Source organism: Haplochromis burtoni, unplaced genomic scaffold (genome assembly GCF_018398535.1).
Source record: "Haplochromis burtoni strain Fernald_Lab_line unplaced genomic scaffold, NCSU_Asbu1 Contig_32, whole genome shotgun sequence".
Taxonomy (NCBI): Eukaryota; Metazoa; Chordata; class Actinopteri; order Cichliformes; family Cichlidae; genus Haplochromis; species Haplochromis burtoni.
The window spans coordinates 2,689,959-2,717,287 of NW_024582393.1; the positions used below are offsets into that span (position 1 = coordinate 2,689,959).

The following is a 27,329-nucleotide window of genomic DNA, read 5'->3' on the forward strand; positions in this document are numbered from 1 at the left end:
CAGGCAGCTTACTGGATTTTTCCGAAGTTGACTTATTGTTGGCATGAGCACCCAAGTATGGAATCACAAAGCTGATAAGCACTTTAACTCACTGAACTCTAGTCTTGTCCGTTTTTATACCTTGATAAATGCAGGCAGGATACGTTTGGCCTCTCTGCTGTTGTATACTCTGCTGACTAGGCGTCAGAGTTGGATGTTTCCAGTTGCTAGTGACAATACCAATTCTCTGTATTTACTCTGTCTCTTCCTCTAAACAGAGAGAAAATAAATATAGACATGTTTCCTAACCTGAGAAAAAGAAAAAAAAAAAGAAAGGAAAAAAAGCCATCTCACCACTCAAAGGATGTGCACATTTAATCATTTCCAAATGATAATGAGGAAACTGAACATTTTCTGAATCACATTGTAGGACTTTGGGAAAGACACTTACCCACCATTTATTATAATATTAAAATATTTCAATGTTCATTAGATGGAGACTGATCATCGATGGAGATTTAAATATATAAATGCTTAAATATGATCGCCTAAATGAGAAACCAGTTGCGCTTCATCCTCGCACAACTCTGATGTTAGAATGAAAGCAAAGGTCAATTGGAAGTTCAGATTAGATTTTTTTCTATAATCTCTCCAGGGTGTGGGGCTGTCAGAGAAGAGGCAAGTGGACACCAGCTTTACCTATAATTAACAAAGCTACGCGAAAGTCAAGTACGGACACTATAATACCACTTGTGTGTTTGTATGTCTTCTTTAGCTTGGTAAATAGAAAGGAAGGCAATTAAAAGTTAAAAATAAAAAACTGAAACTTACTTGTTGACATTTCAGTTTCAAAAGGCTGAATGATGACGCAACGCCTTGCTGAAACCAATAATGCAAAGTTTTAACCACCCCAACACTTTGGGAATTTACTGCAAACGTGTTCATCTTTGTTTGAATGGTACCGTGTATTTTTCAGACATTTGTCACTAATATCTTAGTAAAATAATTTCCCTATTGGCAAAATAAACCAAAAAAACAAAACAAACAGACTGATGGTTAGAAGTGGTCTCCTCTCATTTGAGCTAGTCCGAGTAAAGTTTCAGTTCTCTGAGTCACCCTTTGCTTACATTAAGCCCTTAATTGTTACCATGCCTTTCACAATCCCCATCAAACCAGACACACTTTTTTAATACCGAACTCAGCAGGTCCATTACCACGTGTAAAAAAGATAAAACAGGAATTCTTTTAAACAATTTCAACCCAATTGACATCATGGAAAATGTTTTCGACTTTTTCATTTAAATGTTCCGTTTAAGACTATGGAGATGTCGACCAAACTAAAATCTGAATGAACACATATCTTACTCGTAGGGAAAAACAGTGAACCAAGAAAAAGTATTGTTTGCGTTTGTGGTATGAAATCCAAAAAGCAAACAAACAAACAAAAAAAACAGTGTGTGAATGACAGAAATCTCTAAAATCAAAGCTTTTCCGGTAAAATTTCCAGCAAGGCCAGCAGACCATTTCTCCTCTCCCAAAATCACTTGAGGCTCAAAGTGCCAAGTCAAAAGTCAAACAATATGAAATGACTCTATTGCACTGTGACGTGGCTGCAAAAGCAACCCTCACATTTCTTTGTCTTTCTTTAAACCCCCCCCCCCCCACTGTTTTCCAGTGAAAGTTAAAACCATCACTTTTGCAAGTTAACATATCTTACATTATTATATCAACCTCTTTATTTTTAAATCAAAGTGTCAGTGTTCTATTTTAAATAAGTTGATAATTATGAAAGGTGTGTGCCCGTGCGGTATGTGACACATCAGTGCCAATACATCATGGGATATTTCTCAATTTCTTACACCTCTCCCACTCCTTCAAGCAGGCTTTCCAGTGCAGGTCAAAGAGCACAATGGGGCAGTAGTACTCTTGTGTTCATACTTATGATGACAAATGATCTATTAATGCAATTCCTAAAACAGAAAGCAACAAAACTGAATTTGAAACCAACATGAAAAGTGCCCAAAATGAACTGTAAAAACCAACAAGAATGAGTGAAAGCATAAAGTAGAACAGAAACAGGTGCGGGCACACCAGCACAGAGGTCACTCCTTGCGAGTCAGTTCTCTGTCTGTGCTTTTTCCCCCTCTTTTGTTTTTATTTGTTAATGTAAAACTGTTCTGTTTGAAGAAAGCGTCCACAAGCCCACCTATCCCCTCCACTGTCTACTAGGTCTGCTGTGAGCAGTGGAAGATGGCAGGTTATTTTTTTTTTAGAGATTCTAAAGTTCAAACTGGTCATTCGTGGATGCACCCAGAGTTTGTAACCAGCTCCTCCTTATTCGGCTTTGCGTTTAGTTTTGTTTTTTGCCTGCAGTCAGATAAACACTTCCAAGTGGAAGCAAATCAGAATGGCATCAACTGCCACAGCTCAGTTATTCCTCCTATTCACGAATATCCTAGCAGTACCAAATCCTGGAACACCCTCAAGAAGCATGGTTACAGTTTAACCTCCTCCACTCTAGGCACAGTCATTAAGAAGTGCTGACACACAATGCGGTTTAGCACAGAGAAATACAACAGTCTCCCAGCAGTCCCTTCCACAGCCAAGGCAAGGACAGGGCATGGTATGATAGGGCGGGTGGAAGGAAAGGGGCTGTTGGGTGGTAGTGGGAGGCATGCCCTGGGTAGAGCTTTGGTTAGCCGACTGGCTAGGTTCAGCTAGCCGTGGCACGAGCCATCAGGTCCTCCAAAGCCTTGTCCTGATCGTTGTTGTGGACTAGCAGCACCTCTTTGATGGTATCCCGCTCAAATCCCATTTCACCAAATCTTGACATCAGCTCAAGAAACTGCAATGCCTAGGAAGAGTGAAAAATATGTTGAAATTACATTGTTGTTGTTCTTATTGTATTCTTAAACCTTTTTAGCCTCTCAGGTCCACTGACAGTTTTTCCTCATCTTTTTGAGATGTATATTTGGTCGTACAAACCTTTTCTTCTGAGCACTGGTACATCTCTAAACATTCCTCCACTGCACTTTCATCAAAGCCACGTTCACACAGACGACCGTGGACAAATAGATAGTCCAGTACCTTGGACAGACAATAAGTAAATGTTTATTATGTGTGAAGTAAAACAAAAACTAATTCAAATACGCACATAAAAGACAACTTTAATAGCAATGTGGTACTAATAGGTTTTGTAAGTTTTTACAGTGAACCGAAATAACATCATATTAAAGTTCTTACTCTGTAATTCCTGCTCTGTGAGCCTATCATCTCACATTACTGAGTCACAATTCTACCTCATTACTCAAACTTCACCAGGTCAATGTAGATCACTTATACCAGTTATACCACATTTACTCATAATTTTCATAATCATCTAACCATGGACAAACATTGTATCATTGGTTTTAAGTATTTCATACTAGCTCTACACAACCTGATCTATTGCCTTAACTTTTCACAAAAAGAGTGAGTGGAGTGCAAAACATTTATTTTAATACATGTGCACACTGACAAAAACATATAGACAAAACGAAGTGCGAAGCACCAGGCAGCAAATAGGTTATGAATCCAAATTTGTGCACGTTGGAGTAGGAGGGAGTCACACCTGCTCCACGTTCTGCCCTTGTCTTTGCATGGCCCGCAGGACGCCTTCATAAGAGTAGCCCATGCCCACAAGCGTCTCCACACACTGACGCTCGCTGGGAGTCATGCTGAGGAGGGCTCCACCACACGGTAGACCAGCAGATCCTGACCCTAGAATGGCCTAATGGCGGTGGGGGCAAAAGCATGAATATCAATACAGCTCAAAGAACTGTTTTTAACCATCCCTTGATATGCGCTTTTAATATTTTTATGTATCAAACATGTCGAGTCTTCATGAAGGGGAATGTATGTTTTCTACTTGCACAGTCAGCCCGCATGCAGTGTACGGTTTTGGGACCAAAGACAAAGCAAAGTTTGGGCATTTTTTTAATTTTTAATTCTGCAGGTTTTTTTAAATATGGCACAGAAGCATTGAAATTTTGTAACATGATAAGTTAACATCTAAAGTGCATGGTAGACTATTTAATACACCTAAAGCGAAAATAATTTCCCATAGAGCCATATTATTATTTTATTTTATTTTTTTAAAAACGAAAAAATAGACTTCACCGTGCATAAAAATAAATAGGAGACTTGCATAGTTTCACTGTTGCAGAGTAGAGCTCTGCAGCGTGCTCACAACACTTGTGTACGCTCTTGCCTGGTTAACCAAGTTTCATCATTATAGTGGAAGTTGCAGCTGAAGTGTTCAATGTATACACTGAATTATACTCACAGGCTTTGGTGTATCACTCTTGGTGTGGCTGGCTAGCTCAGGAGCAACAATAACCTGGGCCTTGGGCATGGTTGGTGGGCTGCCATTGGGCAGGTTCTGTCGGGGAGCAGGAACGGTGGTGGGGAGAGGAGTGTATCTCAGTGGTTCTGGGTCACCAGAATCAGAGAGCTTGGGGAAAGTCAGAGAGCGAATGTTACAAGGGCGATCGTCTGTGTCAAATGCTGCTCTTCCAGGATGCCCAACTCTGTCCACGTCTAGCAAGGCAACCAACCCGTTGGGTTTGTGGGCAAAGCCTGGTTTGGATGAGAGGCTGGTGTTGATGTTGGGTGGGGATGGGCTGTTTCCACGTGATGTTGGCCCTAGCTGAGAAATCTCTGGTGGGGAAACAGAAGGAGGATGCTGTGGCTGAGGTTGAGCTTGAGGTTGAGGCTGACTCTGGAGGATGTTTCTCAGTTCCTCCTTATCGTCTAAAGTTTTGAGTTCCAGCTTGTCAAAGGGATCTTCTTCCCGCTCAAAATCAGCTAAATTGAGGCTGTGTAGCTGAGGAGTGCTGGGTTGGGTGTTCCGGTGGTCAAAGCTTCGAGCAGGCAGTGGAGTGAGGATGGCATTATGGCTCAGCCCTGCAAGAACAGGGTTCAGCGCTGGTGGTGGAAGGTCCTGGTCCTCTGCAGCAGACTGGAGTTTCTTCCCTCCACCACCATCAACCTCCTGGGCCTTGGCCAAACGCTTCCTGCTCTCTGCCTCCTGCTTGGCTGCAGCCTCTTCTGCTCTGGCTTCTGCCGCTCTGGCCTCAGCCAGTTCTGCCCCCCAGCGCACACTACGTTTCTCGAGAGAAAAGTCATACTGTGGAAAAGAAGAATGATAGGTGTTAAGGGGTGAACAGGACACAAAGTAAAAGAGAAAATATTTACTGTATTAAATTGAGAATAACAGTAACACAAATGATTTCCTCGCATCTCATCTTCAACTACCAAAAATGATGTGCAGAGCTGCATTTATGCCACAGCTAACATCTGTGGGAAAAAACCCACCTTTGTGTCCGCCAATGCAGAGCCAAAGTCTGGCAAAGAGAAACCAACAGGCAGACCCACTTTGGCTGGACAACGGAATTTATCATTTATTTTGAAGGGAACATCATCAAGATAGCTGATGGGTCCTGTGCACATTAAAAAACAAGGAGAAAGTAAGTATACTTTACAGAAAGCACACTGCAGATAAAGGCACCAACAGAGCTAACAGTAAGACAACAAAGTACTAAAAATAAGTCCTTGCCATTGTTGTATGCATCTGAGCCAGACTTCCTTGCAGCCATTTAGAGTCTGAAAACAGAAATAAGCATGCTGGTTAGTGGTCAGTGAGAGTACCGTGATTTTCTTTTAAAATTTAGTGATAAAAGAGAGCAAAGGGTTATAAGCTATAGGCTACCATATTTTAAAATGTTGTGCCACTATGAAACCAGCACAAAGTAGACTTCCACAGCCTTTCTTCCACCAGTTTGCCAACATATGTAATATTTTGTCTAATATGGGATATTTGCACTAAAGTATGTTGTTTTGAGAAATGCCAATTTGACATGTCTAATTAAAGCACAAGAGAAATAACATGCCTTCATACTGTAGTGCAATTCCTTTTAGATTGGAAATAGCTTTATTTGCCTTTGTGCATTATGTTGCCCAGTATCTTCAAGTTATATAATCCTGTTATTTGGTAATGCTGTGCAACAAAGCCTGACATTATGAACACAGACGTTACTGTTTTCAAATCTGCGAAACAGAGAACTTTGATCTGTGAGCTGGTGTGCAGACCAACTTCCAGCAGAAAATATTTTGAAGCCGATTTAATTAACTTTGAAGTGCTCTGTGTTTTTAAAAGAAAGAGCATTTCAGATTTCCTCAGGCTAAAGTGGACACAAACACTGTATCACCTGGTTTACTGACACACTAGGATAATTTACCTGGCACTTCCTGAATAAATGAAAATGAACACCCAAGTCTACAGATGTTTACATGTTTTAGTTCCGTGTCACTTCCAAACAACTGAGACAAATCAATCATGATCACAAGACATCTCGTGATTGGGGGGTATCTATTTTATCAGATGTCTTAAGTACGAAGACGTTAGCTTAGTAGCGCCACAATAATTGGTAGGGTGTAGTAGTTGGTGATAACGTTATATAACAAAACACCGAGTCAATTGGTCCTCTATCTACTTTCACAAATGATCTTATAACGATTTCCTTCTGGCTCTGGTATAATGTTTCTGCTTCAAACCACGATTAGTTAAAACATATTAGATATTATAAATCACACGATTATAGTCATTTATAATATCGCAGACAGCGGTGGCTGACTCATGAAGGTAAATAAGTTTGAGTAACTTAACTGCGAAGCTAAAACGAGAACGAAAGCACCGCGATAATAGTCGAAAACACATTTTCAGACAGCGATGAGTTAAACCAGACTACTGCAATAGTCCCATCTTACACGTATGTGTCATAAAATATTCCCCCAAGTACGATATATTCGTAAGCTAGTGGCACTAAAGTTATGATAGCCTTAGCTTCAAGCTAAGCCAGTCTACACTCTTAGGGTACTTCCAGCTCAACGCACTAACAGTTTCACAGTGACGGTGATAGTTAAACAAGCCAGCGTCGGATATAGCAGTAGTTTACTCGACATTTTAGGACTCTAAAAGCCAAATTATTTAACTCGCTGACAGTCACCAGTAGATAGTGGCTAACTATCTTGGTGGAATGTCGTTAAACCTTTTTTCGGCGGCTCCCTTATTTACACGGGGTCGCCACGACGGAAGATCCGCATATTTTGATTTGGCAGACACTAGATGCCCTTTCTGACGCATCCCAAAAGGGATGCATGTCTCCACCTCGACTCGAAGCATATAACCGTCGGACGTTAGGCGAATATGTAAACCACTATTCATGCTAATAAGCTTAGCTTCGCCAGTGGCCTGTTTGTTATGTGGCTGGACAGGACAGGCTGCTGCCACCGCCCCTGACATTAAACCGAGCTCATAGAAAAGAACATGCCGCTCTCACCAGTATCTGCTCCGTCTTGTTCTTTCAAAATCCAAACGACGCTTTATAGCGCTGCCACTCCAATTTAAGCTAATCTCCGATTCGGTTTTATTTATACTGAAACCTCTTTCCTGCTTCAGCGTAGGTCGCCATCTTGATTTGTCAACCTCCCCTCCACTGGTTCCTGTCTGACGTCACTCGGATGCACGGCACAACGGCAGGCACGCGAACACAAAATCTGTTGATTTAAACTACACAAAATGAGTATTTTAATAAACAGTCACAGCCAGGTTATAGAATAGCAATGTTGAGTGGTTGCTATATTATCGCAATGCTTATTTGACGTATGGCTATGGAAAGATTAAATATCAATTTAAGTCAGGGCTGGACTGGGACAAAAAATCGGCCCGGGCATTTTGACTAGAGACCGGCCCACCAGGTATTATAGGAAAAGCCATAAAGCCTTTGAATTAAAACAAAGGCTGTCGTGACAGTGATGTACATTGTCTTGTGTATGTAGAGGTGGCCCCATGATCGGAAGGTCGGGGGTTCGATTCCCCTGAACAGCTACCCTGAGGTACCCCTGAGCAAGGTACCATCCCTACACACTGCTCCCTGGGCGCCCAATGGCTGCCCACTGCTTCACTGAATGGGTTAAATGCAGAGAGGAATTTCTCCACAGGGATCAATAAAATACATTTTCTTTCTATTAAAAGCTAGACATTTTAAATGAGAATAAGAAAGAAAAGTATTTCTTTGTGCCCCCTTTCCCTGTTACTGCCCTACCTGGCCCCCTGGCAAAACTTTGCTAGACCCGCTCCTGCACAGTTACCAGCTGTAAGCTATGTAGAAAAGGATCCTGGTGTTATTTGTCTCTCAGAAACAGTTCATAACTTCCCTTCAACTCATTCATGTCACCTAAAAGGTAAACCTGTTTCTCCATCACCTGTTCAGCAATGAAGATTCAGTAAGGACATCTCCTGGTTTCATCTTCATGTTTCCCTCTCACCACATATCCAAACCAATATCAGGACCAGCAGCTTTACAGCTGTGGCACCACCAAGCATCAGCTGACACTAGAAATTAATATTAAATAAATTCTAACAACAGCTGATCAAGCTTAAACGTGCTGCTGTTGTTTAGCGCGAGATCCGCTGGTTTCTTCTTATTGGCACAAAGTGGGAGATAAACAAACAAGAGAGGAAAGCCGATCAGCTGATCATTGATCAGTTTCATGATTGAAGTAGCAACAGGAGAGGGAGGGGAGAGAATGAGAGAAGAAGAGGCAGCTGTGCAGCGTAACGACAGAATAACTCCAGCTTTGTGTCTTTTTCCATTCTAGCTGAAGTACAGGACAAACTGCGTTCCTTTTCAGCTCAATAAGAAATGCCTAATATTTTCTCTCAATACGGGACATTCCGTTTATTACAGGACGGTTGGCAACTCTACTAACTAACCTTATGAATAAAATAAAGTTCACTATCAGTAACATCATAGCACCCACCCAGCTTTTTATTATTTTTCCTACCGATGAAGACCTCCACCATGGTCATTCCTACTATGCCAATGAAAATCAAGTAATAGATAAGCTTTTAAAAGATATTAGATGTTTTTTCCAATATCATCTAATATAGAAATATCCTTTTTTTTTAAAATAATATAATTTTACTTTTGTTATTATTATTATTATTAGTAGTAGTAGTAGTAGTATTTGCAGTGGGTCCATTATAAAAAAGAAAAAAGAATTAAAACACAGTCTGAACAATGAGCTACCAGAACTTATTCTGTAATTTTACACATTTATGTCTTACAATTTAAGTCCAAAGTGTTGTGCTGACTGGTTTTGTTTGCTACAGCAGCACTATTTTTATCATGTACAAAATTGAGATATACTGTTCAAACTGCACTTCTTTTCTTATATTGATATATTCCAGATATTAAATGTACAATTAAACCTGTTTGCACTGACTGAAAGGGGGATTTCACTGCTCCTTCTCACTTGAGATCAAAGTAGGAGTCATATGGCCCACAATGTACAGTAAGTGACATCTGTGTTGTAGATGCTCTGAGAATTGCCAGTGAAGGAAATTGATTGAAAAAAAAAAAACACTAATTGTGATCTCGTCAATATATACACCCCAACTAACCAAATACTTTATATGACATTCTTATAAGTAATAATATATGGGGATATAGTTAAGGACAGGAAGTAGACGTAGGTTTAATGAAAATTACAATAATGTCAATAATGTCTGAGATCTAATATTAATGCCCGTATGTATGTATGTGTGAGGACTTCACGCTGCAGATATTTAGTATTAAGAAAGAGAGCGAGGGAACTTAGACAAATAATGTAACCAACTTACATAAAAATAATAACATATTATTAAAATATGTTTTACAAATATGTATTTTTGGAATCTAAAACATAAAAATGTCACGCGAACGAACATGTAAAATAACATCGAGTGCGCGCACGTCACGTTCAGATACGCGCTTTACGTTCTGCAGACACGCGCAATGATAGCCGGAAGCATAGATGGGAGGAAAATAAAAATCGATTAAATCCACTGTAATTCGCGAGTATAAACCTCTCACTTACTGTCCTTTTAGCGACCGCGGGCTCGAAATTTTCAGTCTTTTACACTGTAACTGTGCCGGAGAGACGACAAAGAGCAGAAAATCTGCTCTATTTGAACGAAGTTGCTCGGTAGGGGTTTAGCTGACGTGTGGAGAAGTTGAGACTGCCAGTGAGCAGATAAACAAACATAAACAAGCAGAGATCAGCTGGGCGCCTGTCCGAACCGAACCAGCAGCACGGAGAGATGGCAGGGAGAGCCAGAGTCCTGTTTTAAAGCCAAGAATGATCCGCAGGAGACCGTGACTTACACTGATATTTGCTCCATGTCAACTGTCAACACTGGCACACAAAGAATTTCGGAAACACAACACGAGGAGCAGCCATAGGCTTTAGCAGGGGAAAAAAGCCACTGCTATTGTCACTGTCTCTTTGTCAAGGCACAGCCAGGTTAGCATGGACAGCCAATGAGTTTATCCTGCAGGGCTCAGCTGTAAGGAAGCGAACACAGTGCAAGGAGACAGAGGTAAACACTTTCTGTTAACTTTGCTTTTTCCCCCCACTATAATGGGCCTGCGAGCCAAACCACTGACATAATCAGGCTTTGCAGGCCACAAATCCTGAATGTTTATGAGCTGTTTTTGTGTGTGCGTGTTTTTTTTTTGTTTTTGTTTTTACATGTAGGGTTTAATTTCACAGCGTTTTGCTTTTCCTATCGTTTTTGTTAGAAAGACTCCTGTTAATGAAAGCAAAGCTAAGACACTGCAGCTGTTTTCTGAGTCAAACTGGTCATGATATTAAAAATGCATGAAAAGTGAGTAGAGTCTTGACAGTGTCATTAAACTCGTAATATTTCTGTCCACTCCACAATTCCTGCTTCCTCTCACTGATCTGTGCGGCTAACTGTTGTCAAGAAGTGTGGAAAAGAACATGGCCCACCAGTCAACCCCTAGTTCCCAGAAGGCCCTCATGATGGAGCTGAAGTCTCTGCAGGAGCAGCCAGTGGAAGGCTTCCGCATCACTCTGGTGGAGGAGTCTGACCTCTACAACTGGGAAGTGGCCATTTTTGGTCCCCCGAATACCCTGTATGAGGGAGGCTACTTCAAGGTGGGACAATCACTTCCAGTGCACATATTATGTGAAGTCATGCTTACTTAAAGAGTTCATATGAAGCTATTCATTAGCGAACAAACACATACAATAAATATGTTTAGGGACCAAATATATTATCGGCTAGAATTTCTTTGTAATATAATATATGTCAGGGCATGCTACAATTCTTAACACAGCTTTGTAGTTTAGCCTCCTTCTAAAATCTGTACAAACTCAAACTTTCAAACTAGATCTTTTTCACTTCTTGAAGCTGTAATTGAAACGTGGTTTTCCTCTAATGGACGAGGAATTTTTAGGCTTTATATTATATTTTATTCATTTTCAGTCGTTCTGTCCTGTCCTGTCCTTCTCCTCGGCCAGCCCTCACCCAGCCCTCACCCACCTCACTGTAAGATGGTTGTGCTTGCTATTTTTAGCTACGAGACTGATATAAATGGCACCTGAGTACAGAGAGAGAAGGGACATGATTAGATTCATTATATTTTTTTCTTTGAATATGTTGCATATTCGGTGAAACATTTAGAACATGTAGCATAAAGAGCACCTGCTTTCAGCTTGGTGCTACGCAGATGATGCTGTAGCCTAGTGGGAATGGAAGGATAAGACAGAGCAGGTATTGCTGTAGTATACTCTTTTAACTGGCATGTCTTTAGCCACAAAAATTTGAGGAACATCAGCACTAACAAATGTCAGGATTAGATGCCACAAGTAAGAGTGAACTCTGGGCTGGTTTTTCAGTCTATGTAATAGCTAGCAAACAGGAAATGTGGACTTCCCTTTTTTTTAAGGGACATGTATACTACTCGTTTGTTGAATACTTTGGCAGCCAGTGCCTAATGACATTAATAAATTACTTGTTTAGTCTTGTAAATGCCCGACTGGTGGGTGGTGCAGCTGACCTTCATTTAATGAAAAACTGGTGAAAGTGAATTGTAGTACGATTCAGGTGTTTCAGTGTAACTTTGTTTTTACTGCGTGGTTCCTGCAGCCTACACCATACACAATCATGCTTTTGTACAGGGATGAGATATTTTGGGATATCTTCAGTGTCCCCTGTAATTATACTGAGAGTAAAGTGAAAGGTGTTTGGATTTAAAGTCAAGCAACAGCTTTCAATCATTCCCCAGAATTCTCTGTGTTGTGTTGATTGCCCTCACTTTAAGGTATACAAAAGTAATTTTAGGATAGACTATGTGATGCAGACAGAAAAATAAATAAAACCCAGAAATCCAGACGAGCTCAAAGTGATAAAAAGAGAAAGATGCCCATGAAGGCAACTACATGTTAGACTTTACTGTTACTTTGACACCAATCTGTTAACTTGTGTTTGCACATTTAAAAAGAAATGTTGCTTCAGCGACTGATACTAAGCAGTGGAACTCATGCCAGTGTGTCATGACGTCTACGTGTTTAATGTCACACAGTTGCAGTAATTTAGTAACTAGCTGTGGAGTAATGATAGTCCTATCAGACAGGCAAGCAGTTCAGCGAGAGTTAGGGCGGAGCTACACACACCCAAGCCTGCCATCCTTTTTCTCTGATAATACTTTGGAAAGAAAGAGCCAGAAGCACCTGATGTTGTGTCACAGTGAAATTAATTAGGAACTGATGACAATATAGGGTGATTCACAGTCTAATTGTTGGTACGGCTGGATGTGTAACTATTTCTCTGATGTGATGTGGTTTAAAATATGACGGTAAAGGAAGCAACTTTGTGGCTGACTGAAACCCCGTGTCCAAAAAGAAGTTAGGATGCTCTTTAAAATGTAAATAAAAACAGGAACTTAAAGGGTTTCAGCTGCTAAACTTTGTATATTTTTTTCATAATGCCCCAAATGCCAGTTTAACACCCTTCTAAAAGTTACAACAACATAACTTTGGCGTTTGACCTGCTTAAATAAGCAAGACCATTCATATGTATTGCTCCAATACGCATAGAATATCAATATTTTACATGTTTTCACAAGAGTCCGGTAGCACCTGAGTACAATAGTACTGCTTTCATAGGAATTAATAGCAGTCAGGTGCTACTGATGAAATGCTTTTTATTAACTGATCATCGGAAAGTGTGGCCATCTCTATAAAAGCAAGATTTCTTTGCAGTTTGCAGATCAGCCCAGCAAATTCACCCCAGGTCAGACTGTGTAATGCTCAAACATGAAACCCAAGAACTACATCTCAGATTCTACAGACTTCGGTTAACATGTTAAATGTTAATGTTCATGACAGCACAATTAGAATAATACTGAACAAGTATGTCTTTTTTTGGAAGGGTCGTCAGGCGAAAGCCTCTTCTTTCTAAAAAGAAATTGGAAGTTTGGAAAGCTGCATCATAGGTCAATGTCCTCTGAATATTTTATTTATTAACCTTTATTTAACCAGGAAGATCCCATTGAGATTAAAAACCTCTTTTTCAAGGGAGACCTGGCCAAGATAGGCAGCAGCAGATGTCTCACAGTTACAGAAATTACTCAAACACAGGCAGCAACAACACACATGCAACAATAAGTGAAAGAATACAAATAAAATAAAAAATAAAATTCAAATAAAAATAAAAAAGTCAGTTAATAGATGAGACCAAGTTGACACGTGTGGCCATAATGAACAGCACCATGTCTGCAGAAAGGCAGACATGTGATACCAACTGTAAAGAACGGTGGTGGAGTAGTGGTGATTTGAGCTGGCTTTACAGCCACTGAACCTGAACAGCTGGGCACCTTGCAGACATGGAGTTGGCTGTGAGCTTCTCTGTATACAAACATGTTCTAGAGTTAAATGTGAGGCCTTCTGCCTGACAATGGGACAGTGATCCCAAGCACAGCAACAAATCTGTACCACAATGGATGAAAAAGAAAAGGATCGAGGTGTTGCGATGCCGTCGCAAATGAACTTAGGCAACGATGCAAAGAGTGGGCCATAATTTTTTAAACATATTTTTTTATTTACTTTATATGTGTGTATGAATTGTCCCCATAGCAACTTAAATCTACTGTCAACATCTACTTAATGTAGCTTTTTGATTCCTTTGTCCTACTTTTTGGTGAACATTGATAATTATAATTTATTATTGCACAAATAAAAATACACACATGTGCAGTTTAATTGGATAGTGGGGTTTTTTTCACATTCCAGATGCTTTCTCCTTGAAGTTAAGACCCCAGTAATCTTAAATGGCTGAAGCTTAGTTACAAGTAACTGAAGTCAGACTTCTGTTTGTTCTTTCAGGCTCACATCAAGTTCCCAGTTGACTACCCATACTCCCCACCAACCTTTCGCTTCCTCACCAAGATGTGGCACCCCAACATCTATGAGGTTTGTCCTGAAGGATCTTAATGCTTTCGTGTTTGCAGTTTGGCATTTATTTCCTTTTTTAAATGGATTTGTTTAAAGACGCTGCCGCGTTTGTGTTTTCCTGACAAATGTTCCTTTATGTCGTTTGGTCTTCAGAATGGAGATGTGTGCATCTCGATCTTACACCCCCCTGTTGACGATCCTCAGAGTGGGGAGCTGCCCTCTGAAAGGTGGAACCCCACCCAGAATGTCAGGTAATTTCTCAGCAAACCTTCTGGTCCAAGTTCACCTTCACTAATTTTACACCTTTAGGCCTGTTGATAAGTCTTGGGGGTGTCTTGCATGTACAAGCATGAAAAGAATTGTTTAGAGCATACTGTAACACCGGTGGGAGCTGTGTGAAGCCTGACATACTACCTCAAGTGATGTCAGTTTACAGTTGTTTTAATACTGCATGTTTGAACATGAAGAATTCAGCGGCGGGGACAAGTTAGACAGGCATGAACCCACTAGACCCCTCCTGATTTCTGCCAAAAACTAGCAGATCGAGTCTAAAAATGCTGCTGCTAGGAACAGCTAGCTGTGGTTCAGTTTCCTTTTGGCTAAATTAGACATTTTTTGTGGCACAAAAATTGGATCTAGGTCTTATTTAATTTTCATAAATGAAATTAAGAATTGGATATAATTATCTTCTACCATTTCTTTGTTCTGTATTCTATCTGTAGCGGTAGACACCACTGTAGGGTAGGTTTCTGAATTTCTTCTAAATTTAGCATATCAGCAAGAAACACAGAGTTGCATTAAAGTGCCGAGTCTGTGTTTGAAAACTTGAGCAGATTGGGTGTAGAATGTAATTGAGCCACGAGGGGAAAGAGGTGAGGTAACACCTCTCTCCGAGCTGGGATACAGCTTCTGAGGTTTCAAAAAGCTCGTGTAGAGGTTTTCTTTCATATGACGACGACATCTGATATTACAGTGTCCTCATTTCGACTCTGTGTGTGTGTGTGTGTGTGTGTGTGTGTGTGTGTGGGTGTGTGGGTGTGTGGGTGGGTGCGTGTGTGTGTGTACGTGCTGATAATCAGGACCATCCTGCTTAGTGTGATCTCTCTGCTCAACGAGCCAAACACCTTCTCCCCAGCCAATGTGGATGCCTCAGTTATGTTTCGCAAATGGAGGGACAGCAAAGGCAAGGACAAGGAGTATGCAGAGATTATCAGGTACAAATGAACACACTCTTACCAGTGTGTGTAGTTACTTTGAAGAAATGTGTTTTATGCAACATGGAGAAAAAATAAAATACACCTCCTCCACGTTTGCTCACAGGAAGCAAGTAATGTCAACAGCAGCAGAGGCGGAGCGCGACGGCGTCAAAGTGCCCACCACGCTGGCCGAGTACTGCATCCAGACCCGGGTTCCTTCTCAGGACCGCAGTTCAGACCTTCTCTATGACGACCTCTACGACGACGACATGGAAGAGGAGGATGAGGACGAGGACGAGAGCGAGATGGAGTCTGTAGGTGAAGCCGGGGGAATCGGCGCCGTGGAGGACTGCGGGACGTCCACCAGATGTTACGACAACCAGGACGACTCTGGCAACGAAGACTCGTGATGATCTGGATGATAACTTCTTCCTGCCAACTCCACCACCCTTCTTCTTTTTTCTGTGTGTGTATGTGTGTGTATGTGTGCACATGTATATTTGCACATACAATGGGGTCAAAAGTCTACTGCCAAAAAAAAAAAAAATCTTTCATCATTTATTAAACTAATACAAGCGTTGGGTCAAATGCAATTCCTTTGATGCTGTTACATAACTTTTCAGCAAAACGTTGTAGGTAGTGTTCTCGCTGAAAGCAGAATTTGACGTTTCCACCGTTTGCCTTAATTACAGCTCGCACTCTGTGTGGCAACAAGCGTTTTATTACTCTAGCACTGTTTGAGAGTGTCCTGAAGGTGTTTATTGATTTGAAAACATGTTTCACATTTTTAAAATGTGCCATGGAAGAGTTTGAGGGTCTGGCCTTTTCCTCATTACCATAAACCACAAAGATGGCGTGCTTCTGCAGACTTGAACATTAGAGTTTTTCTTTATTGTTAGCATGTGTTCAATCGCATCCAAGTCACAAAGTAGATTATGCCTCGCTGTATTACAATCTCATTTAGACAGTTGCTCATATTACCTTACTTTAAGTTATTTGGTTGTGGTTAAGTTTAGCCTTCAGCCATTAAATTTCAGTGTTGTCTTGCTAAACCAGTCATTTTGTTTTAGAAAGAGTAGGTTGTTGAAGTCACACCTTGGTTTTAGGAAAATCAGTTTAGAAATATTACGGTGTAGTAGGTGTACACATATATTTGAATCCTACTAGATACACGGTAAAACAAAATCTTCCAGTATATCAATATTTCCTGCTGCACATCTCCTAAAGCTAAAAGAACTCTTTGATTTTGAATAAGTAAGTAAGCAAATTGTCTTAGCTTTGATAAATGATGAAAACAAATAGTCCTTGTGGTGGTCTCTTGAACTCCGCTGTCACTGGCCAGCCCCATGACGGATTGTTTGGTTTTGGGTTGGAAGAAAAGTTGGATCTATCCACTGTGTCTGTCCTTGTTGCTGTTTTTATGTGTTTATTTGACCGACACATTCTTCACTTGTATTTTCTCAGAAGGCTCACACAGGCTGGTTAATGGACACTTACCCCTTTGGCTCATTAACCAGTCGATGAGCTGGCCGGCTCGTCACGTCACAGTCGTTCATTCTGCCCCCCCCAGCAGAATATCTCTGTCCCAAACGCTAGCCTGTTCGACTTTGATGCAATCAACCTAAACGTGCAAACGCAGGCTCTGGCGTTCCACCTTCTTGGATACACCTTCAGTAGTACCCTCATTTTCCGGCAAAGCAGCGTTATTTCATTAAGGGTGTGGGGGGGGGGAGAGTGTTCTCGTATCGCCTCCTGCACCTCTCTCTGCCTCGTAAACCTCAGGGCCTCAGACTTTCACTGAGAGAGAAAAAGCAAAGAGAATCTTAAGACACACCTGCTCCTCACCTCCGCCTCCTTTTCTTTATATCTCACTTGGTCTCATTAGAGGGCTAAGATTGCTCTGAAAGTTTCCGATCCCTCTTCAAGCATTTACACATCACTGAATGTTACTGTTAGTGCAGACTGGCGTCCGTTAAGTCATTCTGTTTTCGGTAGGGTAAAGAAAATCAAAATGCATCTCTTTCTCCCCAATGCAATGCTCGCATTACGTTGCGATAGATGTGAAAATCTTCTCTTTTTTTGTGCCCTGTGACTCCCAATTGATGCTTCAATGCAACTTAGTGAAAACTGGATGTTGTTACTGTGCTACACCACATCCAGAGTCTTGTTTATCGACAGGGACAAAGATCAACATGCAGCTTAGATACACATTTGCATTTGAATGAATACGACACTGATTGCCTGTTATCCCCGTGTGTGTATATTTACATTTACTATTCATATTGACTATGATGTCAGGGTTTTCCTTTGTTTCAGTAGTCCAGTTGATGAACCATTCAGTTTGTAGGCACTTTGTTCAAGTGCTGTTTCTGGAGGCGTGAATCATCTGAGGATTTGACTGATTTAAGAAAAAAGAAAAAAAAACACATTTTGAGTATTAAGCTTTTGAACACACTGAACAGCATCATTGTGCCGCATCGAGTAAACCATGCATTTTGAGCTATGTTTTAAGAACCTGTTGCTCATTGAACACAGTGGAGCACTGGGGTTGTGACTCCAATGGATGGATTTTATGCCAAGGAAAACAAGTCCAGCCCCACATTCATTCATTTTAAAGACTATGGACGAATGGATGCATGTAATGGATTTAATGCAGAGTGAGTAGACTCTTAGAGACATACCTTTTTGGATTTTAATGTGAAGCCAAAGGAGTGAAGTATTGTCTCCTGGCCTTGTGCTTTGGAGGTTTGCAAAGACTGGATTCTGTTGAGAACGGCGACAAACAAAATTCACTCCTAAAAGACTGAATGGATTTGATACCAAGCCACGAGAGGAGGTGGAAATATGATTGAGATTCTGGACTTCTTCTTGTTGTGATCACCATTTTTGCCCATCACCACGTAGAAAGAAGTAAGCTCAGTAGTAAACAATGGAAAGTACAAATCTCACGTGTGTCTGCTAAAGAGAGAGCTGAACATTTTGGGAAATGCATGCTTTCTGATGCTGAGGATTGATATGAGAACGTCTAAATTTTGGATTGTAATCAAAGGTTATTAATTATTACTTTTGTTTATTTAACAAAACGTCTTTAAGAAATGTAAAAATGAACTGTTATATCAATCTTCTAGTCTCAGTCTCAGCACAAAAAACAAATAATTGCATTTCCTAAAATGTCACGAATGCTTTAAAGCCAGGTTTTTGCCTTTCACCCAAAATTTAGAAATCTGAATTCACATTAGAGAAATAAATAGATCTAGTGTAGCCCTTTTGGTAGCAATTTGATGATGAATTTAATCAGCTTCAGTATTAGAACTCTCCACTTCTTAAATAAAACATATGCCTTCTTTTTATCCTGAGGGGAGGTGGAGAAATGCTAAGAAGGCCGCGGACTATTAATGCTAAAGATGAAGAAACAAAAAAAAAGAGAAAAGATTAAATAAAATGAGTCGCAATCCATAATTTTAACATGTTATTCCACACACAGTTGCATAGAAAACTGAATGAAATCATTTACTTTGTTTATTCTCTGTGTGTGAGTGTGAATCACAAGCGTGTATTTTCTAAAGTGTGGGTGGACACAGTGAGGTCATCCTGAGACATTCGCATGGTCCCACACTCTGCTGATTGAGCTGTCCACAATGGTACCACAGTCTGTCCACACCTAATGATGTTTATGCTGTCCTTGTCGGTTTCATCTTATTTCATTTTTTCCCATCATTTTGTTTGTGAGGATGCAAATGTCACTCAGTTTATATTGTTAAAAAAAAGAAGAAAAGAACATGACGTTGTTGGGTTGTTTGCAATATGGCTCAGATATCTGTTGCTGCTAAGCCCACATGTCATGAAAAATGGACAACACAGCAAGTTTGATTTTTGACTAAAATTAGGAGTGATATGCAAATGGATAGTAATGGTGGTTCAGTTTGAAAATCATAAGAAATAAAACAGTATGTCATCAAAGCCTATTGAAAGGATTTTCACCTTATTTGAGCCACTGATTCTTGATTACTCTCAAATTAAGTAAATGATACTAGTCAATTTTTGAGTGTTGAGCTCTACAGGATTTCTGCCTTGGTGCTTGACATCAATGTATAATAATCAGATTGGTAAAAATGGATTTTATTCTCATTAGTTACATGTAGTTCCAACATACATTTACAATAAGGTTTGTGGTGTACCCACAGTCACAAGGGTATAGTTTTTAGCAAGATGTGTTACTGTAGGATTTCTCTTTCCCTTCTTCGTTTACAATAATAGATATCTCAAGGGATTTTCATAGTAACGTAAAGATCCTCCACTTTTAGAGAGAGAAAACCCAAACACAATTCTCTATGAGCAGCACTTGGCAAAAGTGGGGAAGAAAAACTCCCCTTTCACAGGATGAGATCTCCAGCAGAACCAGGCGCAGGGAGGGGCAGACATCTGCTTTGACTGTTTGTGTATGAGGTGAAATGGGGGGGAAATAGTGAGAGACCAAAGTCAAAAACAAGGACTAAACAAACTGAGAAAGTGGATAAAAGTTAACTAAAAAGAGGGAGTAGGGGAGAGGTCCCCTTCTCATGATGGGAACTCTCCCATTAGTCTGAGGCTAAAGCAGCATTACTAAGGGATAGTTCGGATCATTTGACCCAGTCCTCTACAAACGTTATTGAAAAGGGAAGTTTTAAGCCTCATCTTAAAAGTACAGAGGGTGTCTCTACTCTGTGTCTCCTGAATCCAAACTGGGAGCTGGTTCCACAGGAGAGGAGCCTGAGAGTTGAAGACTTGGCCTCCTATTCTAGTTTTAGAAACTCTACGAATCACAAGTATGCCTGCAGTCGAGCCTGCTCATTCCAGACTTTGTACCCAAGGATATGGATTAAAAAATCTTCAAGGATTTTAAACTCGATATCTTTCTTATATCACCCGTTCAGTCCCTGGGTTTTCCCAATTTATATGTGTAAAGAAGTAAGTCTAGAGACAAAGCTGGTGAGGGCCATCACTATGGCTAAGGTGACAAAGATACTAAAACAACTGCTGGATGACTGTGCCACTGGGTGGCTGGAATTCACCCTGACTTCCTCAAGGTTCATGATGTTTTGCGGCTTTGTTGGTTAAATCTCTTCTGCAAAGTCTTTATGGAAGTCTGGAGCAGTGACTCTGGATTAGCAGACTGGGGCGGTGATACGGGCATTCCTGTAACTATTCTTGTAACTGTGTGTGCTACATTTACATGGGAATCACACTTTTCAGCTCACCTGGAAAGGTCTTGCCAGTGTCCTGAGGCGGTGGGTCCCTCTGTTAGAGTGTACTTGGAGAGGGCATATAACTGCGTCCTTTGGAGTGTCCGGGTGCTTAGGGAGAATGGTGCACCTGGCTCATTGTCATATTCAGTCCCTGTACAACCATCACAAAAGCATGGCTCATATTGCCAGTAGTAACACTCTTCCCAAGAGCGTCTGCACCTGGAGCTGTTGAAGGAATTGAATTATCTTGGCTCTCCTTCACGAGTGAGGAGTGGAGTGGAAGATAAATACGGTTTTGCGGTGTTGGTAGTGATGAGGGTCTTATACTGGAAAGTGAAGCTGTCAATTTACCAGTCTATCTATCTACAGCCATGAGCTCCTGCTAGTGACCAAAAGAATAAGATCACAGAAACAAGCAGTAGATGTGAGTTTCATCTGAAGTGTGTTTGGGCTCAGCCGTAGAGATCGAGTGAGGAGTCATTTGGAAGTAGAGCTGCTACTTTTCTTTATCAAAAACAGCTCACTGAGGTGATTCGGTGTTCTGACGAGGATGTCTACAGGGCACCTTGTAGTGAGGTGTTTTTGTCATAGAACACCAGGAAGATACCTCGGGGAAGATCCAGGACACGCTGGAAAGACTACATGCCTCGGGTGAGTTGGTGGTTTTGCCACTGAAGAGATCCAAGGCGTGGCTGCAGAGGGGGGTTCTGGATTACTGTGCGAGATGGTATTAGGAAGCACCATAGCATAAAAAGAAGCTAAAAAAGTAGCATACTTCACTGTTAATGTTTACTCGTGAGGGTAATTTCAAATCCATTAGTCGGCTTTTAATATTTGTTGGAAGAGCTTGTAATCTCTTGACAGACATAAAAAAATTATTACTGACTTACCTTTTTGTAAATATTATATTTTCTAGTATATTAAGGTAGATGTATCGGTGTTTCAGTGACCTCCACTTACATGATCACTGCCGTTGCCCGTTTGTGTCTTCATAATGACAGATGACAGGTAATTAAAACCATAAGCGCTCCCATTCTGCTTCTTGAGTTGAAGGCACACATTTTTTTCCTCAAAAACTCTCATTTTATCCTTTCAAGCAAAAGCATAGTCCTCTATCATGAAATCCAGAGCAGACTGTCTAACTGTACTTATATAAAAGAGCAGCAGTACCCAAGAAAAGGATGATGTTTATTCTCACCATTTGCTTCTGAGCAAATAAATGTATTTAGATCCAAAGATGTTGTTTTTTTTAACTGTTATATTTAATGTAGAACTTTTCCTCGTGACAATGATGATGTTAGTTATCTGTTGCAGCTCTGCTATTTTATGCTTTTGATATCAAATGTGCAGCTTTAGGAAAAAAAATGTTTGTCCCCACCATGTGGCAGCATCTGCTGTTTACAGTTTATTTTTATCATTAGTGTTTCACTTGACTGTTCTATTATTAGCCCAGTATCCCCTTGCATCTTTGTAATGCATGTTTAAAAAAGAGAAAAAACAAAACAATCCATTCAGAAATGATGTAAAGCTGAGTAAGTATCAAAGGTAGGAGAAAACCTTCGTGTTGGTCTAAATTTAATTCAAACTGGAGACAGACCGAAAAAAAAATTACCAAAATAAACAGCTGTAATGCACAAACCTGCAATACAGCTTATTTACAATCATAAACGCATCATTTATGCATTTAATCCTAGCATTCAACTGTTGATTTTATTTTCTCTCTGATTTTTTGTGACTTAAGGGAGTCTTTCTCTTACATAAGGTTCTGGAAAGTATTTAAAGAAAGACAAGGCAGGGAAAGTCAGACTCATTCAGTTAAAGGAATTAGGAGCAGTGCTTTCAAAACAAATGCTCTTCCAGAAAATGGTACGATCCCACATACCAGCAGGAAGTTACTTCCCATTTATGATCTTCTCCTCTGTGACACATCATTGTTTGTCCTGACATGCCTCTAGGTGTCTGTGTGCTGCTCTCAGTGTGTCCTGCAGGTCTTTGTACCGGGCCAGAGTGCAGGCTTCCTCTAGCTGGGCCCAGCGGTAATCCTGGTGCTCATCAGACAAAGTCACAGCAGTCCCTGGGTCCTTCAGCTCAGCCAACCAGTACAGCACCTCTTTGGGTTTGCCACGCACCTCATAGTGCAACTCCTGAACAAAGCCTTTTATCACTTTCAGGTGCTCTGCCCCAAGCCCCGCCTCCTCCTTGGTCTCTCTCAGTGCTGTGGTGAGGTCATCCTCACCTGGGTCCACATGACCTTATGGTGAATTTATTAGGGGGGAAAAAAGACTCATTAACGTGTTATTTTCTGTAATGAAGAAAAAAATCAATCTAGTGTTTCTTAAACACACCTTTCGGTGGCGTCCAGTGGTGTTCCCCATAAGATGTCTGCAGAAGGAGATACTCGATGTTGCCTGGAGGAGGGATGCGGCCGACTAGACGAAATATGATAAAGCCACAAGCTCGGAGTACCATCTTCCTGTTAAAGCAACTTATACACAAACACAATTCCTCTGTTATTGTGTGTTTGCTTTCCAGAAAACTAAGGACTTTATTGGATGATGACAACATTTTATAACCGCAGATATAGAACAAATTTAAAGTGTCAAACCACAAACTCATGCATCCTGCACTCAACTAAAATATAACATTTCTTTCAACAGTGCCTTAATAAAGTCCAGTGCTAGTTATTTTTTGTTGTTTATGCATCATGTTTTGCATTTGTTACATAAATGTGTATTTTACAGATAAGGTGCACATGCCCACAAATATTAACATAGACAAATGTATATATACTCACAGGCCACTTTGTTAAGTACACTTGCTCAACTGTATTAATCCAAATATTTAATCAGCCAATCACGTGGCCACAACTTTAAGGTCAAGACGACTTAGTGAAGTTCAAAGTACGTGTCAGAATAGGTGATTTAAGTGGCTTTTCATGGCTGTTGGTTCCAGTTGGGATGGTTTAAGTATTTCAGAAACTGCTGATCTACTGAGATTTTGCCACAAGGCCATCTCTACGGTTCACAGAGAATGGCCTGAAACACAGAAAATACGCTGTGAGTGGCAGTTCACTGCTTGACTATACTATGCTGATGCCAGAGTTCAGAGGAATGGCCAGACTGCTTTGAGCTGACAGGAGGGACTTAAATAACTGTTCATTACAACCAATGTATGCAGAGGAGCATTTCTTAATCCACAGCATGTCAAACCTTGAAGCAGGAACAAGAAACTGAAACAACAATTTACACGGTCTCACCAAACTTGAACAATAGAAGATGGTCGTAAAAATGTTGCCAGGTCTGATGAGTGTCGATTTCTACTGCAACATTTGAATGGTAGGGCCAGAATTTTATGTAAATAAGATGAAAGCATGGATCCAACCATACATCAGGCTGGTGGTGATGGTGTAATGGTGTGGTGAATTATTATCTTGCCACACTTTGGCCTCTTGGTACCAATTTTAACTTCACAGCCTGCATGTCATTCCTTTTAAGACCACTGTGTACCCATCTCTTGATGGCTGCTTCCAGGAGGATATTGTGCCATATCACAAACTTCAAATGATCTCAAACTGGTTTCTTGAGCACGACAAGTTTTAAGCCAGGCTATTCCCTGTATTTGAATGGCCAAAAAAGCTCCTTTGGGATATGCTGGAACAGGAGATTAACATTATATTGACATGCTGTCATGTCAATATGTACCATAACCCATAGAAGAATTAAGGCAGTCCTGAAAACCAAAGGGGGTTCAATCCAGTACTAGCAAATTGTGTATATCGCTTTTTGTTAGTTAGTTACTGCAAAGAGTAATGATGGGTACATTTATTATTGTACATGTGGTACTAAGTCCTGTGAAAATAGTTATAAACACTCTAAACCAGCTCAGTGCAGGTTTTGAAATGTAGCTTTGCGGGAAGACTAATTCTTTTATATATTTATTTTAAAATCAAGCGACAGTTAAAGACTAATTCTATACCAGATTCTATGGATTTATTTTGTAAAACACAGTCGCGACGATTAAATATTTACTGACGGAAAGAAATGTGTTAGTATTTACAGCACACGGTTAGCTAGCTTTCAAATCGGATGTGAAGCCTAATATGAGCTTCAACCGCCGCTTTTATGGTGGATGTTTCTGCTCCACCGGACGCACTGCTGATCTTCACCTCATGCTCACACACTGCACGAGGCCATTATAAGTCAATTATTTTCAAGAAATCAGCGCAAACTACTTACAGTGAATGATTTGACAAGGAAGAGAGAGCGGAGCGCCGAGAAAATACTCCGGGCACTCTGCAAAGAATGACACAGATAGTTCCGGTTTGTAGAACAAAAATTATCAAACCAATCAATAAATATAAAAAGTATTCTATTATTGGCTTATATAACGTATGTTAATATAGCATTACATCACTAAATTATTCCTGTTAGCATATATTCTGTTGTCTCTATAATATAATGTCACTATGCAAACCGGTTATTAAGTCTATAATAATGTATTGTGCATAATGCATACATGTAAAATATATCATTATATGTTTCTTTCACATGAAAAAAAAAATCTCTGACCAATAACGTCAGCTGTAGAATCAAAACACTAGTATAAAAGCCAGTTTTGATAAAAAAAAAATTATCTCCTAATTTTATAAAGCTACTTTCCACCACCGGTACTGCTCGTTTTACTTATGATAATTCATCTTGAATTATGTTAATTTTGGGGTGAATCCCAAAGCAGTTAAATGCATTGGACTAAAATAAAATAAAAAAATGTACTTATATGTGATTTAAATAACTAGTTGTTTTTTTTTAAAGAAAATGATAGAAATCTCTCCCAGTGAAGGCTTAAACCAACACGTACGCATTTCTTTACAATCTTTGTAGCTGATGTGCCTGAGAGAAACTGATAAGAAATGTATCCAGTGTAGGACCAACCAACAGACAGCTTGTGTCTGAAGATAAAAGACACGAGCCCCCACTTTTCCCACACAACCCTGGGCTGTCAGCTGTACACTTGTTCAGCTTGACAGAGGCGATACAGCGGCTGAATTTCAAGGTAAGGCGATGCAAAAGTAAAATGAGTTATTTTTGAAGCAAAACCACCAGAGAGAGGGGCGCAGAGGTACTGAAAGTCCTTAAAGGATCACTTGAAGACTTTTCTTCTTCCTGATATTTCATTATATTTCCTGCTTGCTCATTTCAGCTGGCTGTGCTTTGGCCACAGGCTTCAGGGCATGTGACTTTCGCTGCTACTACTACTGTGCTTACTCATCCTGTGTGTAGGGCTCATTATTCCACTCCACTATACATGAACATGAATCATCCTCACATTCAGATATTTTTGGTATATGCTGCCTACAAGGAGATCAGACGTGGAGATGATGTAGCACTCTGATCTTTGGATAACCCATTCTTGTGTTGAATGATGACAGCTGAATCTCTGTCAGTTTTTTTGTTTTTGTATTTCCCATTCAGTTTGTGCCAATTCATGTAGGTCATTTAGCGAAATCACTGTTCTTTTGTGTTTAGCACAGCAGCTTTATTTTCTATACTACGATGGATACCAAATAATCATGAGACAGATAATAGGGCTTAAAGCTCAGGGCCTTGGTGTGTTTGGAGCAGAGCTGATCAGTGGCAAGAAATGTTCTTACATGAGTGTTCTTGAGTTGTTCTGGACTTAATTTAAGCTGACAACTGTGAGGTGAGGTGCCAACACAATAATCCCAGTGACGAATCCAAAGCCCACACCTTTTTTACGTGTGTGGATTCAGTTAAGTTTTTACCCTAAAATACACCATAGTCACTTTGGGCCACATATGAGAATGATGGAGGGACAAATACACACAACCTTGAGAACTGATGATATGACCTTCTTGACCTCAAAGCAGCATTTGGCAGACACATGGAGGAGAACGAGCAGTCAGCAAGAGGCCTCCATTTCGTGGGCAAGAAGGATGAACTTATTGAAGCAAAGCGGTCTTTCAGATCAATAGAAGATCGGGATATACTGATTATCTACCACCAGGGAGTCTTCTATGCTATGGATTCTTACTGTTACCGTAAGTGCAATTTTTCTAGTGAAAAACTCATAGTGGTCACTGCAGAGAGAGGAAATACACTGGGACCTTTAACACTGGGCTTCATTATTTAATAAATTATTGAGCATTTTAGCACATGTCATCTGGAAAGTGTGTCCTTTTTAGCAAACTGTTAGTGTGTTTGTTTATTTTGTGATACACTGATACCCCGTCATTTCGGCAGATGCTGGAGGAATGCTGAACAACGGCGACATTGAGGTGAGTTTCAGGTTTAAATTACGAGGGTTAGATCAAGACAACATTCCAAAATATCAGAGCAAATATCTTCTACAATCACTCAAGCAGTAATTTAACTAAACACATGAATACTTAACACAGTTTTCATATCTGAATTTACTGCCATTCACTACAAAAGCCTTGAACAAATAGTGCCTCATCTCAACCATCTCAACTGATCTTCTCTAACTTTGGCTGTTTTTAAGAAATGTTATTAATCACTACTGCTTTTAAGTAATCTGGTATCTGTATTATTATAGTTATTATTTCTTC

The 27,329-nt window shown here is 40.3% G+C and overlaps 4 protein-coding genes across 6 annotated transcripts in view; 2 read left to right on the top strand and 2 right to left on the bottom strand.

Moving 5' to 3' along the window:
• Positions 1 to 336: 336 nt before the first annotated feature.
• Positions 337 to 7,532, bottom strand: ubap1 (ubiquitin associated protein 1). The gene is made up of 7 exons (XM_005918659.2): positions 7,359 to 7,532; positions 5,576 to 5,622; positions 5,335 to 5,459; positions 4,304 to 5,146; positions 3,590 to 3,748; positions 2,965 to 3,066; positions 337 to 2,833 (listed from the first exon to the last, which is right to left on the bottom strand). Exons 2-7 carry the CDS (start codon positions 5,613 to 5,615, stop codon positions 2,693 to 2,695), a joined length of 1,410 nt encoding a protein of 469 aa, XP_005918721.1. The 5' UTR covers positions 5,616 to 5,622; positions 7,359 to 7,532; the 3' UTR covers positions 337 to 2,692.
• Positions 7,533 to 9,819: 2,287 nt separating this feature from the next.
• Positions 9,820 to 16,070, top strand: ube2r2 (ubiquitin-conjugating enzyme E2R 2). Of its 2 annotated transcripts, none has more exons than XM_005918657.2 (6): positions 9,820 to 10,441; positions 10,830 to 11,022; positions 14,254 to 14,340; positions 14,476 to 14,573; positions 15,402 to 15,536; positions 15,643 to 16,070. In XM_005918657.2, the coding sequence occupies exons 2-6, from the start codon at positions 10,846 to 10,848 to the stop codon at positions 15,926 to 15,928; spliced, it is 783 nt and encodes a 260-aa protein (XP_005918719.1). In that variant the 5' UTR covers positions 9,820 to 10,441; positions 10,830 to 10,845; the 3' UTR covers positions 15,929 to 16,070. The 2 variants fall into 2 exon arrangements, with proteins under 2 accessions (XP_005918719.1, XP_014187996.1); XM_014332510.2 differs by having other exon boundaries at positions 10,833 to 11,022.
• A 3,494-nt stretch (positions 16,071 to 19,564) lies between these two features.
• Positions 19,565 to 25,057, bottom strand: nudt2 (nudix (nucleoside diphosphate linked moiety X)-type motif 2). Its single transcript, XM_005918656.2, has 3 exons — positions 24,979 to 25,057; positions 23,089 to 23,228; positions 19,565 to 22,994 (listed from the first exon to the last, which is right to left on the bottom strand). Exons 2-3 carry the CDS (start codon positions 23,210 to 23,212, stop codon positions 22,672 to 22,674), a joined length of 447 nt encoding a protein of 148 aa, XP_005918718.1. The 5' UTR covers positions 23,213 to 23,228; positions 24,979 to 25,057; the 3' UTR covers positions 19,565 to 22,671.
• A 604-nt stretch (positions 25,058 to 25,661) lies between these two features.
• Positions 25,662 to 27,329, top strand: part of rfesd (Rieske (Fe-S) domain containing) — a 2,533-nt gene continuing 865 nt past the window's right edge. The window contains exons 1-3 of one of the 2 annotated variants that reach the window (XM_005918660.3): positions 25,662 to 25,795; positions 26,628 to 26,801; positions 27,004 to 27,038. In XM_005918660.3, the coding sequence (XP_005918722.1) occupies positions 26,645 to 26,801; positions 27,004 to 27,038 (192 nt within the window). In that variant the 5' untranslated portion in view covers positions 25,662 to 25,795; positions 26,628 to 26,644. The remainder of the gene's footprint in view (positions 25,796 to 26,627; positions 26,802 to 27,003; positions 27,039 to 27,329) is intronic. The other variant, XM_005918661.2, reaches the window with a different exon arrangement.